This window comes from Aspergillus brasiliensis, assembly GCF_001889945.1.
Source record: "Aspergillus brasiliensis CBS 101740 unplaced genomic scaffold ASPBRscaffold_13, whole genome shotgun sequence".
In the NCBI taxonomy this organism is placed as follows: Eukaryota; Fungi; Ascomycota; class Eurotiomycetes; order Eurotiales; family Aspergillaceae; genus Aspergillus; species Aspergillus brasiliensis.
Genome location: NW_027137454.1, coordinates 677,257 through 693,916, shown reverse-complemented (window position 1 = coordinate 693,916; position 16,660 = coordinate 677,257). Strand labels below are relative to the sequence as shown.

Genomic DNA, 16,660 nt, shown 5'->3' with positions numbered 1-16,660 from the left:
GGAATTACTCTGCCTGAGATTCTTTAAGAAAGGAAACAATCCCTATCGTTTGGGTCCTGCTGTTCCGAGAGACCTCCCGCACTTGGCAGTCGCAAATGTTACTGTGACATCCCCGATTTACCCATCGGGTTGTTGGAAAAGCTCCACCCAACACAATGGAATTGACCCCTTGTGGCTATGTCGTCTTTAGTTGGTCATACAGCTATGGTTCTCTGGGGCTATGCATTTGCAACTCACTTGGCATCTTGAGACGAACACTTCTTCCCTTCTATTGAATCCTAATGTCAGTGACTTAGCAAGTCTCTTCCCTGTGACTCACTTTTGGTCTTTTCTACGGGCATTTCCAGCCATCGTTGCGATTCTACTGAACTTGGTGGGAAAGCTCCGGCACCGAGGGATTGATGAGACCGCAATCGAGACCTGTTATGTACAGTTGCCGTACTGACTGACATGTACATTAGAGTCTGAAATCTTTCTGACAGCCAAGCAACCTAGGGGTCACCAAATTGTGAGGTGCCAGGCGTATGTCTTCTGTCGACGCGCTAACCGCTAGACCAAAATTGATATATCGCATCTAGTCAGTCAGGCGACGGAGAGATATGTGTGTCCCAACATCTTCTTAGGAATCTGGTCTAAGTAAGACTTTACTGTCTCCAACGAAAACTTGGACAGCATATGGAGTACCTTGGGTTCTCTAAAGGCTTGATGGGGATCCTATCAGGGGCAGTTGAGCACAGAGAGTTCCTTTTCCGCCGAAGCTGTGTAACTAACGTACCCCAGACAGGAGCGAGCCTTCACAACGAACCACGAGCCATGGAGTGATTGGAACAAAGAAAACACTACGGACTGGAACTGTGGTGATGTAGTAGGAGACCTCTGCCCCCGAACGAACTTGCTTTCTGAGTCTTCTACCGGTCTCACATTCTATGACGTCGCAGTATTTGAATAAGGGGCATCTCGATTCTAAGTCCTTCGACGGATCTTCTCCAAGATATTTTATCCCCGGCCGATTCTTGTTGACCTCTTCGCATCGATACGTAACTCACCCACCGTTTCCCCCACAGCGGAGTATGAACCGACAGCGTACATATCTGCTATAACTTGGCGGAAGCTGCTTTCTAGCACGCAATTGACCACGATATGGCGCCCTATAGAATGATAGATGTAAGTGACACAAAAGGCACTGGTACAATATGCGCTCAGCGCCTGTGCGAGAGATTTCACCTTACCATGATGCCATTCCAAGACCAGCTAGCTAGACCGACGTTCGATCTGGTTGTATCGTTGCCTTGAATAAACTGATGGCGTATTCTTTGGCTTGCTACCTACATGGAATCAAAGATTGCATGGTACCACAGTTATCCAGGACCAGGTGTAGCTTATTCGAGTGCAATGTTAGTGTTCTGATAGTAGTATTGGTGTTGTACTGAGGTCTGGTGAAAGATGGATACCGAATAAGAAGCCCTTCCAACTATGGCCTTCAGGTACTATGCTCCAGCATAAACACAATCGCTACTCCGACAGTGAGGGACACTTCATTATAAGGAAAAACAATCAATAGTCATGTGGTTAGTGGCGTGGCTGCTGACCGACGCCAGCCCGTAATCCTTCTCCCTCTGACTTCCACAAATGAGAGGACCAAATTTTGGTCTAGCCAGTCAAAGTTGACCCACTGAATCCTGAAGGCTCCATATACTTCTGTATTGCTGCCCAGAAACCTGGAAGTCACAAATTCGCAGTCTCCACATGTCAGATTTGCTTAGCAATATTCTCGTTCATTATAGGTCTAAGATGACCCGATCGATAGCCCTGAACGACAGCCGCTCAGCCTCGCGAGACGCACGAGCGATGGCCTACCACTTCGCCTGTATATAATGCAGGGTCTTCCAGAGCTAATGCATCCTAAGAACATACTTTTTGCCATGATCTGAACGTTTAGTATCGGCATTCAGCTTGACAATGGCTGAGTTTGATACGGTCGTGTCCGTCGCAAGTGACCCTTCCTCCAACCAGCCAAAGAAGGACCTCAAGGCAAATGGAGAAAAGATTGGAATAACGTCTCATTGGATCCTCATAATCTGGAGTTGGTTTCTGCTTACCATTCCTCTCACATCACTGACAGCTGTCTTCCTCGCGCTGGTCTTCAGCTACCGCGTTGGACATGGAGACTCCCCGTTTGAGAATCTGCGCGTGGGCCTCGCAGCAGAAGGTTCATCAGATGCATACTATGTCAACATGAACTCGAGTATCCTCCTGTTTGTGACTTCATGGGCTAGTACCTTGGCCCCTATGCTGTCGGGCTTTCTCATCACTCTTGCCTCGTTTCCCATCGCCAGACGCTATCTCCAGAACATACAACAAGGACATTTTGAGCGGCTACCTACACCTTATCAGTTGACGCTCATGCTCAAGTTTTTCGACGGGGGTACCCTGGGAGCAACCTGGAGCTGGATCGTTTATCTCGTCTCGTGGAAAAAGAAGCGCCAGCCTCAGACTCCCTTGCTGTTCTTGTCCGCCTCGGTGGCTCTGCTAGCGACATTACTTGGGTATGTACAAACTGACACGCGATCCCCAATCATATGTCCGTTATCTGATGAATTACGTCTTAGAGCGTTGGTATCCTTAGCAGATACATGGCTTCATTTGACTACGACAACTGTCTCCTTCACTCGTGCCACCGCCGCCACAAACAACACCGACTACAGCTTTGGTCTGACTCCCCAATGTCTAAAAGGCAACAACTCGGTCGCAGCACAGGCAGATACTGGTCTATGCAGTGTTTCGATGGCCGTGACGGGCCAATTCCTGGCCAATGCGACCGTCAGTCTCGGTGTGCTGAACAATGTTTCTGACTTCGCGAGCGTGTATACCTACGACAACAACAGTACGATGTATAGCTACTTGGGAATCCCCGACGGCACCGCCTCCGTGACCGATCGGGATTACGAGGCTCAAACATATGGTGCTGCGACACAGTGCGAGATGTTCTCCAAGAGATGCAACCTGACCGAAGTGACGACTTCTCTCCGATACAACTGCTCGAGCGCTTTTGCCGGCTTCATCGACTCCACCGAATTAATCACGGGCTTCTTTACAGACTCCAGCATGACCACTGATATTAAAGACAACCAAGCCTCCAACTACGGCACAGGAAACCCCTTCTACTACGTGATCGCCGGTGTACTCAGCACCTCCGGCGGGACCGTTCCCAACTCGACAGACTTCGTGCAGAACGAGTCGGGGGTGTATGGCTACGTCCTGGGCTGCAACACCACGATTTACGACATCGTATACGACCGCGTCAACAACTCCGTCACCCGCTTCGAACCCACGAACAGCAACACCTCGGTATCCAACATCTGGCAGACGAGTATCGCCCAGACCGTCGACTGGGAACCGTCCATCGAGCTCGAGATTGGGGCCGCTGCATTCAGCCAGACGGGGCAGGAGTTCGCGGACAAGATCGCACAGTCGTTCAGCAAGGTGATTCTAGCTCTTGGAGCAGACGGGATTGAATCGCGCCCAGCGCTGGCTGCCCAGCAGAGGGAGACTTCCCTTGTATCGCGGGTTCCCATGGCTCCGCTCTTCACCTTGGTTGCCGTGAACTTCTTGTATGTCATTGTGGGCTTGCTTTTTGCGGGGATAGCTTTCAAGACAGCACGGGGAGCAGTTCCCGATATTCATGCTCGGCTTGGGATTACGGGACTCGTGGCAGACCGGTTCGAGGACCCTGGATCGCGCAAGGAGGTCCATTCGGTCGATGATATGTTTGAGGAGTATGCTGGACACCCGAGTCGACGGGTGGCGGTGGAGCCGGAGGGTGAGGACGGGGTGTATGCATTCAAGAGTTGGGATACGTCTCGGTCGAGCTCGGTGGACGCCAGGGAAGGCTATGTGGCGGTTGGGAGATCTGACGGCGGGTACTGAGTGCGTGATGCTATAAACATTCATCATAGATATAGACAATACGAGTATAATGGCAATATTATCTTCTGAGATTTACCATAGCTAGCTTAGGAGCTTCATACTTACGACATGCTACATAGGACAATAGAATCTAGAACCAGCTTCATGAGTCGAGTCCTTTCTCCATCGCTACAAGATGTCAAACACCTAAACTGCGTCCCCGATGACTCTACGATCGGCTATACCCGTCCATTCGATCCTCGCCCAATGATTGGTGCTCTCGTTTATTCAACCGCCCACAGAAGTCCCACGGCGCGTTTTGGCCCCTAAGCCTTCGGACCGCCAGCGAATCATGACCGGTCAAGATCCGTCAGGATCAACACCCAAGCCTCATCAATCCGCCTATCGTCTGAGACTCAGCCGCTTTTTCAATTTTCCAGCGCAACGATGCACGGGTCTACGATGGCACTCTTTTTCACTCTCGCCATAGTCCATGAATGTTGCTTTGTTCTAGTGGAGACACGTCAAAGGCAGGGCGGGAGGGAGGGGTCCTGCAAGGCTGAGGCTGGACCTCGTATTCTGGTGGGTTGATATTGGAGGGAGCTAGTTGATGGGAAGAGTGCATTATACTCATGGTACCCTATTTAGCGGGGTTCTGGAAGGATGTTTCACAGTGACCACAAGCCATCTATAGGTAATGTTTCAAAGCAGAGTTTTCTCATCCGTTGCAGATGTCTCAAAAAGTCAGAGGCTAAAATTGCTTATCGGTGTGAAGCTTACATAGCAAAAAAACCGATGTATTCTGCTGAGAATCTGCTTACTGCTATTCCATCATTGTCAGAGTACAATCCCTCTATTCAATGTTCATACTCGGTCAGTCTCCGACTCTGTTCATCACGTGAGTAAGTTTGTTTTTGGTAGTCCCACATACTGGAATTTCCCGAAACGGAGGAACTAAACAAACCCTGCTAGCCCAAAGGGGGAGGAGAAATCTATTTTGAGAACCGTTGGAGAAAACTTTGTTGCTGTTGCGTCTGAATACGACCATGGAATGCATACTGTACAAGATATGTACGCATCAGTGCAGAAGACTTAAGTGCGATCTACAGAGGGTAAGAAAGACACTGGTGAGTGAGCGCTTGTCGCCGGGCCATCCCAAGTCAGGTATCGGCCGATTGGATAATAATACATGGCAAATTGGACAGGCCACGCGCTAAGACATCAAGGAGGCAGAGACGTAGGACTGATAGTACATGTTCGTTTGGTGCGTTCAGTGAATTTCAAAAGGCGACGTGCCATGCAAAGCGTAGAATAGCGGACCAGTCGAGAGAGAATGCTCTGATAGTAGACAGAAGGAAATTTTGTCGAGGATGATAACAGAGGTATAAAAGAACCCGAACCCATTAAACTCCAGATACCAGACAGAAAACAAGAAATCGAAGAATGAATGCCGCTGAAACACAACGGAGCAGGAAAGAAAGAGCTGAAGGTCGGGATGAGAGGTAGAAGATGGGGGAGACATAAAGCAGGAGAGGGAGAAGAGGTTCAGCCCTGGTAGCACAACGTCGAGATTGGTTGCCGATGATGCTGCAGATCATCCGTGGTCATGCATCATTCCAGTCTCGTACCGCCGCGGCTTCTTTGGCATCTCGCTTCTTGTTGCGGTACAGGAAATAGCAGCATACCGAACATGCGATCAGGAAGAATCTAGGGACCGTTGTTAGCATGTTCAGGTTGCGGCTTCTCCAAGGGTGCGTTCCGAAGAAGCCACGCAGTTAGTTACTCACATGCCAACGATGATGCCTGGCACACCACTCTTGAGGAAGTTACTAACGGGCTTCTCGCCCGACGAGGAATCCGAGTCATCGCGCGCCCACAGAGGCATCGCGAGAGCGACTGCTCGCCTGGAGAGAGAAAGGACCTGGGATGACTCCATTTTGGGGGGTAACTTGATATGCAAGTTCCGGGGTACGGGCAGAGCCGTAGGGAAGAAGACGGGGAGGGGAAAGATAAAAAAGGGGAACGCGAGGGTTCGTGTCCTGAATCGAACCTGCTCTCGCCCTCAAAAGGGGATAAGACATTGCCAATTTGCCAGGACTGGTGGCTCCAGCACGGACCAACAGGGGGGAGTGAATGCGGAATGCTGTTTGGTCCAATTCACGGCATGGCGCCCCTGGGCGGTTTGAGATGTTGCCGGGAATAGTTTCATCCCCTTTTGCAACTGTCCCCCTTCAGCCTCTCCATTCCCCACAGACCCGTTCCCCAAACCCTTTCAGTATGTTTTGTGGTTTCGAATTGTAGCAGAGCTGGATGGGCCACCTGGAGACGATCAACCAGGCACACCCTATGCTCTGAATCAGTCATTCGAGCTGAGGCTTCGAGTTTCAAGATGCCTGGAACATTTTTCTTTTTTTGGGCTTTGCCCCTGACATTTCCCGATTAGGCAACCGTGTTTCACCTTGAGTTGGACACCTCGGTGCCTGAGGCATGCATGTATATTTATAACGGAGCTAACCGCATCTGGACAGACCAGTCATGTGAGCCCATGTGATATGATGGATACAATTGAATAGAATGAACCAGTCAAGAGGAAAGGTGTGCACGGTGTCACATCAGATCAGTTATATGTGACTGGTGGGGCATTTAGTTGCTCCCTACCATTTTCTAAGCCTTGATCTCCTACAATCTGGTTGAGCTATGATGGCTATGGCTGATTGGACATCTCTGGCAGTAGAACCATGCAGGAACACAACGGTCTCCTTATGTGGTCATACTAAGATAGCCGCCGAAGCCCCCCAGATTGATATATTGGATAGAGCCCTACTGCAGTGGCTGTGCTTTCGATACATGGACTGCTCCTGTAAGGTGACCTCCCGGCTGAAATCGGCTCCTTTGGCGAACAGAAATTCCCCGACAAGTAATCAAGGGATTGCTGCACTGACTTCATTCTCTAGTACAGGGAGTAATTGCCGATCCAACTGTTTCTGAGGTCTACCCAAGAGAACCAATGCCACTGCCTACACAACAAACTTATACTACGTACACCTGCACATCACTGAAAATGGAACGTCAAAGCCAACTCGCTAGATGGATTGCAAATCAATCTTTATAAAGTGCGTGGGCTTATCCCCCAACCTCGTATCCTTCCGCTCCGAGAATGACGGCTTGTGGGTCTGGCGTCATTCGCTTGCCGTCCCCTTGAATATCTACACACAGACTCTACAGATGACGGCTAATGGGGTTGACAGTCAGTTCCAAGCATTGTCATACCTGAGATTCCCTAGCAAGAAATTCTCGGGTTATAGAAGTCCCAAACTAATGCTGAGGCATTGCATATAGAGGGTCTGGATGCCCGGGGTGAGGGTGAAGGTGAAGCTGAAGCGTGCGAAGACTTCTCCCTCCCCGCCCCCGCAGACATTCTGCATACCAAATCACCAATAGGCCCAATCCGCATTATCCGATGTTTTTCCGGCATTGGCCTCATCTGCACTGACACCGATCGACAGTCGAATATTATTAATTCTCTGGTTGATACGAAACCGACATTTGTCATGATGAGCCCATGACTTTGCCGTATGCGGCCACCCACCAACTTAGATGACCAGCCAGGTGGAACATAGGCTGCCATGCGTTCATTTATATCGCGACCGGCATCAAATATCCATCCATCTCTGGCAAAAGAAAATATTTGTTTACTGGCATTCTGATATGGCACCTTTACCCACTATCGTCTTCGTGCCGGGCGCATGGCACAGCCCGGAATGCTATCGCCGAGTGGTCAACCAACTCGAAGCCGTGGGGTACGAGACGGATCTCGTCCATCTTCCCTCCGTGGGACCAACCCAGCACTTTCCAGACTTCTCCGCCGATGTTGCCCAAATACGAAGCCATCTCGAGCGCCTAGTCAACGCCGGCAAGAAGGTTGTGCTCGTGGTACACTCGTACGGAGCGGTGCCTTCGAATGAAGCCGTCAAAGGGCTTGACTGCGACAGTCGGCAGAGGAACGGCCAAGCGGGCGGCGTGGCTCACATTTTCTTTTGCTGCTCGTTTATCATCCCAGAAGGCAGGTCCCTCCTCGGCGCCTTCGGGGGCAGCGACTTGCCGTGGTTCACCGTCTCTGCGGATCGCCTGGAGGTCAATCCAGACAGACCAGAGGAGATCTTCTACAATGACATGTCCGAAGAAGATGCCCGGGCGGCTATCAGCGCTCTAAAACCACACAGTTATCAGGCGTTTCATAGCCCCTGCACCTATGCTGCCTGGAAAGACGTCCCCAGCACCTACCTCTACTGTGCCAAGGATGCTGCTATCCCCTTGCCGCTCCAGAGAACAATGGTGGAGGATTGGGCGGCAGGGTACCCCATTCGTACAGAATTTCTCGATGCCTCCCATAGTCCGTTCTTCTCGATGCCAAACGAAGTGACAGCAGCGATCAGACGAGCAGCCGGTGAAGAGGTCTGAAGCCAGGACATGTGATGTGATGATATATACACCTGCCTCCATTGATGTGACTGAAATAGTCTCTTCGATGGTGGTTCTTCAATGTATATAGAGACTAATCCATGCTGCACATGTCTCGATATTGATGATCTAAAAAAGATACTTCCACTTATGCCGTGGCCTTCAATTGTGAAAAGGACGGAATCCGACCAATGACAAAGACTTCCCACGATCGGGGCATCTCCATTTGTTGCTCGCATTTACTTCCCCTTGAGTACTCCTAGTCGGGTGCAGATGACAACTATCGGCGAATTCCTTGCCATCAACCCACTGCTCGGTCTTGTACCACATTCCAACCGTATGTCCCTGTGAGGCCTTTGCTAAGTTACACTTCTAGACCCATCTCGGCTTATTTTCAAGTTCAGCGTCCGGCGTACTACCCGGAACCCTATGAGATGCCAAAATTCGGTTCCGAGCATCAGTGGCGCCCAACACCCCAACAACCCGGTTTGCCTAATGCTTATCTGCATGAAGAGAGGAATAGTCCACCGACAGAGAACTTACACTTCCTCTCAGCACCATGCGCGCCCCACCACGAAGGATCAACACCCTCTCTTGCCCGGAAAGCGATGACCTGCACAATGGCTCAGGCTGAGCTCGGGGTCCAGGAGACGAGCCTCACCACCGGGGACGAGGAGTGTGAGCATCAGGACGACTATGAGGTTCGCTGGGAGGAGGACGATCCGGCGAATCCACACGCCATGACACCAAAGCGCAAATGGGTCATCGTGAGTCTGGTCTGCACCATGACGGTGTGCGTCTGCGTGACCAGCTCGCTTTATACGGCAACATACCATCAGATCATGGATGAATTCCAGTGCTCTCGGACCGTCGCGACTCTCGGACTGAGTTCCTACATCGCTGGACTAGGCTGGGGACCGTTAGTGATGAGCCCCTTGTCGGAGTTCTACGGCAGACGGCCCATCTATCTCGTCTCGCTTCCCTTATACATCATCTTCATCATACCCTGTGCTGCGGCCCACAACACCCAGACAATGCTAGTAGCGAGATTCTTAGATGGACTCGCCGGGGCGGCTTTTACCTCGGTCGCGGGGGCTACCGTGGGCGATATGTACACGAAACGTACCCTGCATACTCCCATGCTGCTATACACGGCCTCACCATTGTATGCAATCTGATTTTTGATTCTTGTTCTGCGACTAATGGATGTATAGTACGGGAGCCAGCATAGGGCCCATCTTGGGCGGGCTAATCAATACTTGGGCTTCATGGTGGGTGATCATTTTCCCCTTGAGATCAAGAAAAGCTCACCACATCTAGTCTAACAGAAAATACAGGAGGTGGTCCTTTTACGTCTTGCTCATCTGGTCAAGCATTCAATCGATTCTTGTTATTATCTTCGTTCCGGAGACATACGCGCCAGTGCTGCTGCGCAACAGGGCTCGCAAATTGCGGCAGGAAACAGGCGACGATCGATGGAGGGCAACAATCGAGAAGCTGGATCGATCTATTCTCCAGGTAGAGTAATCCACATCCCTTCTTCATTGACAGACGACTGATCAGAAGCCCGAAATAGACAGTCCTACACTCTCTGTACCGACCATTCATGCTCCTTCTCCTGGAGCCGATGTGCCTCAACCTTTGCTTACTCTCATCCATCGCGCTAGGCGTCCAATATCTCTTCTTTGGAGCGTTCGGAGTTGTGTACGGCAACGCATATAACTTCGGACTATGGCAGTCGGGGCTCGCATTCACCGGTATCTTGGTGGGAATGATTATGGCGGTCGTGATTGACCCATGGTATGTGATGACCAACTAATCATGATGGTATCCTGGAACTAAGAGCAAAGTAGGTGCTGCAAAATATACCACTACTTCTCGCGAGGCCACAAAGAGAAAGAGAGCACCGGGAACAATGAGCCAGAAAGTCGTCTACCCCCAGCTGTCATCGGAGCTCCGCTCATGACGATCGGGCTATTCTGGTTTGGATGGACAGCGTGAGTACATGCTCCCTACACTATGCATAGCGTGGCAAGTGACTGATAACCAACAGCGTCCCCTCCGTCCACTGGATTGTACCCATCATTGGAAGCGGCGTGTTCGGAGCCGGGTAAGTTGACCCTTCTTCTTCCTGGGACTGGATGCCTGACGCCTTACACTGACACCATGAAATAGAATGATCTTCGTATTTCAAGGTGTCTTTACCTTCTTCGTGGATGCTTATCCATTGTATGCAGCCAGTGCGCTTGGTGCCAATAGTTTTACCAGGAGTACTTTTGCAGCTGCTTTTCCTCTTTTTGGGGTGGCGAGTAAGTCTCACATCACAGTGTTGAATAAGCTTTTTGGGATAGCTGCTGACGATTACATTTCACTATTAGTGTACCACAAGTTGGGTGATCAGTGGGCTACCTCCTTGCTTGCCTTTTTGAGCCTCGCTATGGCTCCGTTTCCGTAAGTCAATTGTGGAAGGGAAGAATGCATATTGTATTGATGATTCGATTACAGGTACATCTTCATCAGATATGGAAAGAGGATTCGAAGCAGAAGTCGCTTCGCAGTCAGAAAGTAATGGTGAGGGGAATTGGACTGTATCATACTAGTCTCGAGGGGAATGCTAAGTACCCCCCCCCAAAGTGCTTAAAGAGTGACAAAGTGAGCCTGCATGTCACTTTTTGAGTCAGTAAAAGAAAGAGAACGCAGTAGTAAAAATGAAAAAATCATCTTATTCACTCAGCTAGAATGACATTTTGGAAAAGCAAGCGAGTCAAATCGGACTAAATGGTCAAATATTCTTACAATCAGAGATACGATTTTCTGCCGAGAAAGATCATATACTTTTAGTGCAGGATATCTCCATAATCGGACCCTGATACTTTTCTGGAGCACCCAAATCCGGCCCAAAAGGATAACAGGAATAACAGGCAGCCTCATCGCCTAGTGCTGGCCATAACGACAACTGGGTGACCGATATCTATACCATGTCGGTGAGCTTTCAGAGCAGTCACTGCATCCATACGGTCCGGCAGAAGCTCATTCTCGATCTCCAGCGCACGGAGTCCGGCCTCAGCTGTCGTCAGATGATCAAAAACACGCCGCAGCGTACTCGTGCGGTAGAAATAGAACTTCGCGTTTTATGATCAGCTTGCTGTTGAAGTCAATAATGCGAAGTGAGATGAAACTTACCGGTCCCAGTCCCTTTTCCTGGTGAGTCGCGTACCCTTCAATCACCAAGTCCGGCTCACTTTGCACTTTCCAAGACATGGACAGGACTCTTCCTGTGAAGCCTGCTGCATCTGCCAGCCGCAGCATGGTGTCGATGGGGACTCTACCGCCCATGCTTGACAGGACGACACCGGTTTCGGTGAGCAGATTGAACGTCTTTGCCTGCAACAGACAGACATAATGGAGGTCGAGAGGAGCTGTGGATACAAATGATGGAACAACCCCTGACACGTCCGAGCAATCGAAATACGTCGACGAGGTTTGGCCGTCGAGTAGATCAGCGTCATTGGGTAGGGGAATATTGGGCAGATTTCTGGAATGATAACTTAGCTTTCATTAAATTCAGAAGATATCAGGTTATAATAGGAAAAGCTCACTCATATATCACGTCAAAAGGCACCTGGCCCTTGAGGGGTGCTAGGCTGTGACCAGACAGCCCAATGGCGTGTTTGGCAACTGCCCGCACTCGGCCATCGGCCTTTTCAGTGGCAGATACCAAATTGATCTTAGCCTTGTCGACAACCTCATCATGCAGATCTGTCATGACGATGCTGCGGAGATGAGGGAAGATATCCAGTGCCGCAATGGCGTCGGTGCCGGAGCCAGTACCGATTGTTGCAAAGCGTTGCACTGGGTCAGGACTAGAAGCTTGAAGCGCCGCGAATGAGTTGAACGCAGCAGTTACTGCCCAGTCGGCCCGGGGGTTATAGATCTATATGGTAGTATTGGCACCTGAGAGACTAAATAGGGGGAAAGGAGACCAGTACCTTCGGCTGGTAGCTAAGGTCTGAGAGAGAGATGCTAAACCTACGACTGACATGTTGGGGTTTGACACCAAAGATAGCCTTGAAGTCGATGAGGAAAGTGCTAAAAGATTGCGGAATACCCCGTATCTTGAGATCGAGACTGTTCTTGTTGTAGGTATCTTCTTGCACGAGAAATGTAGTCATTGTTGCAGATATCTCCTTGAAGTTGGTCCAGGTGGGACTCCTACACATGAAGAACTTTCTGCAGCCATTGAAGCTTTATATAGTGTTCGGAGCACTGTCATAGTACGCCTTAAGTTTATACCAATTACCTATTGGGGAGATCGATGGCAGTCGTGTGGAATAGTGATCAACAACAGCTTACTGCCTGATTGAGATAAAGTTATTGAGCACCCCCTAAGCCGTTGAGAATGATGCCGCATGTCCGCAGGTATCGCATACTGGAACAGGCCTAGAAGCTTATGTTAACCCAGAAAACAGGCGTGCCAGGCGTTGAATACGGATAAGTCAGGCCTACGGTACACGAAGATAAATTTCTATGCATTGGAGTTCAGGGGTAATGACCTTATAACAGGCATTCAACCCGCTAAATCTCCAATCATATATGGATCTTCGCCAGATGAATGCGGTGCTACCATATGATTTTGGTGTCCCTAAAGTAGTATCTGGCTAGGGATTCCCGAGCCTGGTCTAGAAGCATTGAAAGAAGTAACCCCCGTGCTTGCTACCATTGGCTCGAGATGTCAGACCTGAGCCACAAGCAAAGTATGCTTGTTCATGGTTCTCGCTAGGAGTACCCAGAGACTTTAAGTGTAAGAAGTTTCGCCGAGACGCATGAGACCGAAGGTGGCTTGCACAGCCATCACACAGAGGCAATTGTGTTCGATGATCCCATAGAACTATAGTTACCCACGACTGCTGTGTAAGCTCGCTGATCAGATCGATCCAATCGGCGAATATACGCGGTGGCAAATGTAGATCACCGAACCAAATCACCCTGATTTTAGCGTTTATGTGGTTCCTGTTCTGTGAACCCAGAAGTCTAACTCTATTCTTTCCATCGGTACTCTGCAATCTAGGTCCCGCTGGTCTCCGACTAATCGAACCTTGAAGTTACGATGAGTGACTTCTATCTCAAGGTGGAGGGCCTAAACAGTACGACTGACGGCTGTCAGGATTTGTAGAGCAGGCACGATTACCTTCGTATATGGTATAGACACCAAGAAGACTGATGTGAATAACGAGGCTGTATGCCACGATAGAGTAAATCAGACACCCCCTTCTCATCGAAGTAAGCGAGCTGTCTATATTGTAGGGCAGGTACGATCGCATAATAGAGGTAGAAGAACGTAATCAGCTGAACAGCATTTTTACTCTCCCCTTTCTCTCCTTCCGTATTTTTTTCTCCGCAATTCTAAATTGGGTTTGTTTTGAAGGAGGGCATTCCAAACGGGTTGGTGACTTGCTTAGTCCGGCTCACAAAGGATAATTTCCCAATTTCCCAGTTTGGTAGCTCGTCTCCGTAGGGGCCGACATGTCATGGTCTCATGGATGAAACAGACAACTGCTAAGCCAGTCCTAACAGCAGATAGCGAACATTGATTGGCCCCATGATTATTGTAAAAGCGTTGACGCCATAAGCACTCAAGACCAAGAAGCTAAAGCCTTTAAGGTAGGTACATCGACGGCAGCTTCAGATAGATGAGTTGTGGCTACCACCTGGCAAATCTCCGATCGACCTCCGCGGCGCAAGGCTGAATGCTGGCAAGAGCGTCTGGAGTGTGAACGGGACCTTCGGAAGAACTGAAAGGAAGCACGAGCCCCTGAATCCCCACTCCAGCTGAGTTTTCGCTTGGCGTTAATGAACTTTCGACTTTAGTGACGCGGACCCCCATGTAAGCTGGTGGATGCTCCTCGAATGAGAGATGCCCGGCGGTACCACGCATCTCCACTGCGCAGCGGCGATTGCGCACTACTTGATACTAATTATACTAGTTCTCCCAAAGGGTTCGTAGGCGGAATTCTTGGTTCTTTTGGGGGCTCTATCACGTATTGTATCGTTACCCGCAGTTACAGGCAGAATCCTCAATCCTCCCAACCACTCACTACTCATCATCTCTAAATAACTAACTTATTTTAACTTTGTTAGTCATCTGGCAGGGCAGAAAGTTTGAGCTTGTTGGCGCAAGCCACGTTAACTAGGTGTAGCTAGAAGAAGGAATATATCGTCAATCAATGGGAACAATGCTGTTCTTTCGGTTAGCATCGTCGCGATACGAGTGTACTATTGAAACAACAGAGCCATGAGTGGTACGATTGGTGATCTGACAGATCCCACACTGGAGGTATCATCTGGTATTATTGCGTACCATTGCCGCTGACAGTTACTAACTATTCGCGTAGGATGAATCAGGCCAGTCAGGAAGGTCAGAATGTAGATCTGGCGCCCCAGCTATCATATTAGTTAGCGTGGGCGTCAAGGCTACTTTCTTTAAAAGCCCGAAACCTCCGGATCGGTTCTGACAGCTCATTTCTTCTTGTCTGCGCGCATCTTCAATTCTTCCCACAAGAAAGCGAGAGGGCTCAGTCTAATGCCTGAGCCAGGATGTCATTTGGACGTCCGAGAATATGGCGAAGGCTTTTGCTAATCCTAGGGGCCTCGGCGACTCTCTTTCTTCTCCTCAGCAATGAGAAACCACAATGGCTAGCGACGCCGCGGGCACATAGCTCGTGCACTGGGTTCGATTTGGCATCGGTATCCGAAGACCTTCACTCGCGCATGAAGGCTGAAAGCGACTACACACCCGTCGAGATCCACCAATTCGTCTGCGGCATCATCAACCATAATATGACCGCGACAGCTAAGCTCGAGTGCCCCGCGACTATCAGCCAGCGTTACCATACCTTGATCCCCGTCGATGGAGAGCACCCCGAAATCCAATACTTCTTTGCCCTCAATCTCTACCAAGTGATTCATATCATCCTCCCTCTGATGGGGAGTATCCTGGAAGCGATTCGATACCTGGGGCCGGAACACTGTGCTTTGTCGATTGTGGAGGGTCGGTCAACGGATGGAACATATGAGATTTTGGCTCGTTTGAAGCCGGAGCTGGATGCCATGGGAGTCCGATACTATTTCTCTCGGAGCCCCCTAAACCCGCTTGGACCCGGTGAGAATCGCATCAAAGACTTGTCCGAACTTCGGAATATGGCGCTCGAACCTCTCATCACTGGAGCCAGACAGAAGGGCGGTCCATATGGCCACGATCCCATGATCATCTTCATCAACGACATCGGTATCTGCCCGGAGGACATACTCGAATTGATCTATCAGCAAAAGGTGCAAGATGCAACGATGACATGTGCATTTGACTGGAGGGAGGAAGGGGTGATCCACGATGTCTGGGTATCGAGAGATATGGCTGGAGATCTCTTCTTTGACATTTCATCAGACGGCACGATATGGGACTCTCATAATCTATTCTCCCATCATGGACCCAGTCGCGAACGCTTTGTAAGGCATCTCCCCGTGCAGGTATATAGCTGCTGGGGTGGAATGGTTACTTTGGACAGTGGCCCATTCATTGACGGGCAGATACAATTCCGGTATTCAGAGGAGGACGAGTGCTACATGGGGGAGCCAACGCTGCTGGCACAGGACCTCTGGCGCAAGGGCCTTGGGAAAGTGCTTGCGATCCCGACTGTGAATGTTGCATACGAGTATCGCTGGGCATTGAGGGCTAAGCGCGAAAAAGGCTATGTTCATACAATTCTCGGCAATCCAGGCCCCGGGCGATATTCCCCTCTCGATGAGCTCGTCCATTGGCAGAGAGAGCCGCCAAAGCAAGTCAAATGCATGCCAGCCTGGGACGACCAGTCCTGGGTGGACGCCGTTTAATTTCCTTTCCGAGCCATTTTCGTAGTGTGGACCCTCAGTATTGCGATGCGCAACGACTAAAGTAATGGGCTGCTTGCTGCGGGCAGCCAGGCGCATTGAGGCAGTGTTTCCATCGGCCCGTTCGGTCGCGTGTACGTGGCTTGCAGTGAACCCTTCCTAGCGTACCTGCGGATGGTTACTAAAGGTAACTCGTTGATTGTGATAGCGTTTCCAGCCAATAGCTTCAAGGCTCTAAAGCGGGCGGTTACAGGGAATAGCCTCACGACCAGGGCCCATTTGGGTCTATCCAGCGCTAAAGCTGCGCCGTTGCTGACTAGCGCTGACACGCTCGCTGTGTTCTCAACCTGGCTACCCTGTCTAGCTAAATGCTCCATGTGATGGTGTGTGAATGCATGTCTTAAGCCCC

General features: G+C 50.2%; 6 protein-coding genes across 6 annotated transcripts; 4 read left to right on the top strand and 2 right to left on the bottom strand.

Moving 5' to 3' along the window:
• The first annotated feature begins 1,928 nt into the window (after window positions 1-1,928).
• Window positions 1,929-3,981, top strand: ASPBRDRAFT_160266 (uncharacterized protein). The gene is made up of 2 exons (XM_067619464.1): window positions 1,929-2,546; window positions 2,610-3,981. The coding sequence occupies exons 1-2, from the start codon at window positions 1,960-1,962 to the stop codon at window positions 3,925-3,927; spliced, it is 1,905 nt and encodes a 634-aa protein (XP_067475581.1). The 5' UTR covers window positions 1,929-1,959; the 3' UTR covers window positions 3,928-3,981.
• A 1,529-nt stretch (window positions 3,982-5,510) lies between these two features.
• On the bottom strand, window positions 5,511-5,842 carry ASPBRDRAFT_134276 (uncharacterized protein; the record flags this gene model as incomplete). The annotated part of the gene is made up of 2 exons (XM_067618590.1): window positions 5,511-5,613; window positions 5,694-5,842. The coding sequence occupies 2 exons, from the start codon at window positions 5,840-5,842 to the stop codon at window positions 5,511-5,513; spliced, it is 252 nt and encodes an 83-aa protein (XP_067475580.1).
• Window positions 5,843-7,614: 1,772 nt separating this feature from the next.
• On the top strand, window positions 7,615-8,367 carry ASPBRDRAFT_33606 (alpha/beta hydrolase; the record flags this gene model as incomplete). Its single annotated transcript, XM_067623140.1, has 1 exon — window positions 7,615-8,367. One exon carries the CDS (start codon window positions 7,615-7,617, stop codon window positions 8,365-8,367), a length of 753 nt encoding a protein of 250 aa, XP_067475579.1.
• A 434-nt stretch (window positions 8,368-8,801) lies between these two features.
• On the top strand, window positions 8,802-10,822 carry ASPBRDRAFT_133734 (MFS transporter; the record flags this gene model as incomplete). Its single annotated transcript, XM_067618543.1, has 9 exons — window positions 8,802-9,143; window positions 9,207-9,532; window positions 9,582-9,638; window positions 9,705-9,885; window positions 9,944-10,167; window positions 10,221-10,364; window positions 10,421-10,477; window positions 10,543-10,676; window positions 10,746-10,822. The coding sequence occupies 9 exons, from the start codon at window positions 8,802-8,804 to the stop codon at window positions 10,820-10,822; spliced, it is 1,542 nt and encodes a 513-aa protein (XP_067475578.1).
• Window positions 10,823-11,265: 443 nt separating this feature from the next.
• Window positions 11,266-12,539, bottom strand: ASPBRDRAFT_210204 (uncharacterized protein; the record flags this gene model as incomplete). Its single annotated transcript, XM_067621893.1, has 4 exons — window positions 11,266-11,489; window positions 11,551-11,902; window positions 11,967-12,301; window positions 12,357-12,539. The coding sequence occupies 4 exons, from the start codon at window positions 12,537-12,539 to the stop codon at window positions 11,295-11,297; spliced, it is 1,065 nt and encodes a 354-aa protein (XP_067475577.1). The 3' UTR covers window positions 11,266-11,294.
• A 2,422-nt stretch (window positions 12,540-14,961) lies between these two features.
• ASPBRDRAFT_58351 (glycosyltransferase family 69 protein) lies at window positions 14,962-16,254 on the top strand (the record flags this gene model as incomplete). Its single annotated transcript, XM_067627883.1, has 1 exon — window positions 14,962-16,254. The coding sequence occupies one exon, from the start codon at window positions 14,962-14,964 to the stop codon at window positions 16,252-16,254; it is 1,293 nt and encodes a 430-aa protein (XP_067475576.1).
• Window positions 16,255-16,660: the final 406 nt, after the last annotated feature.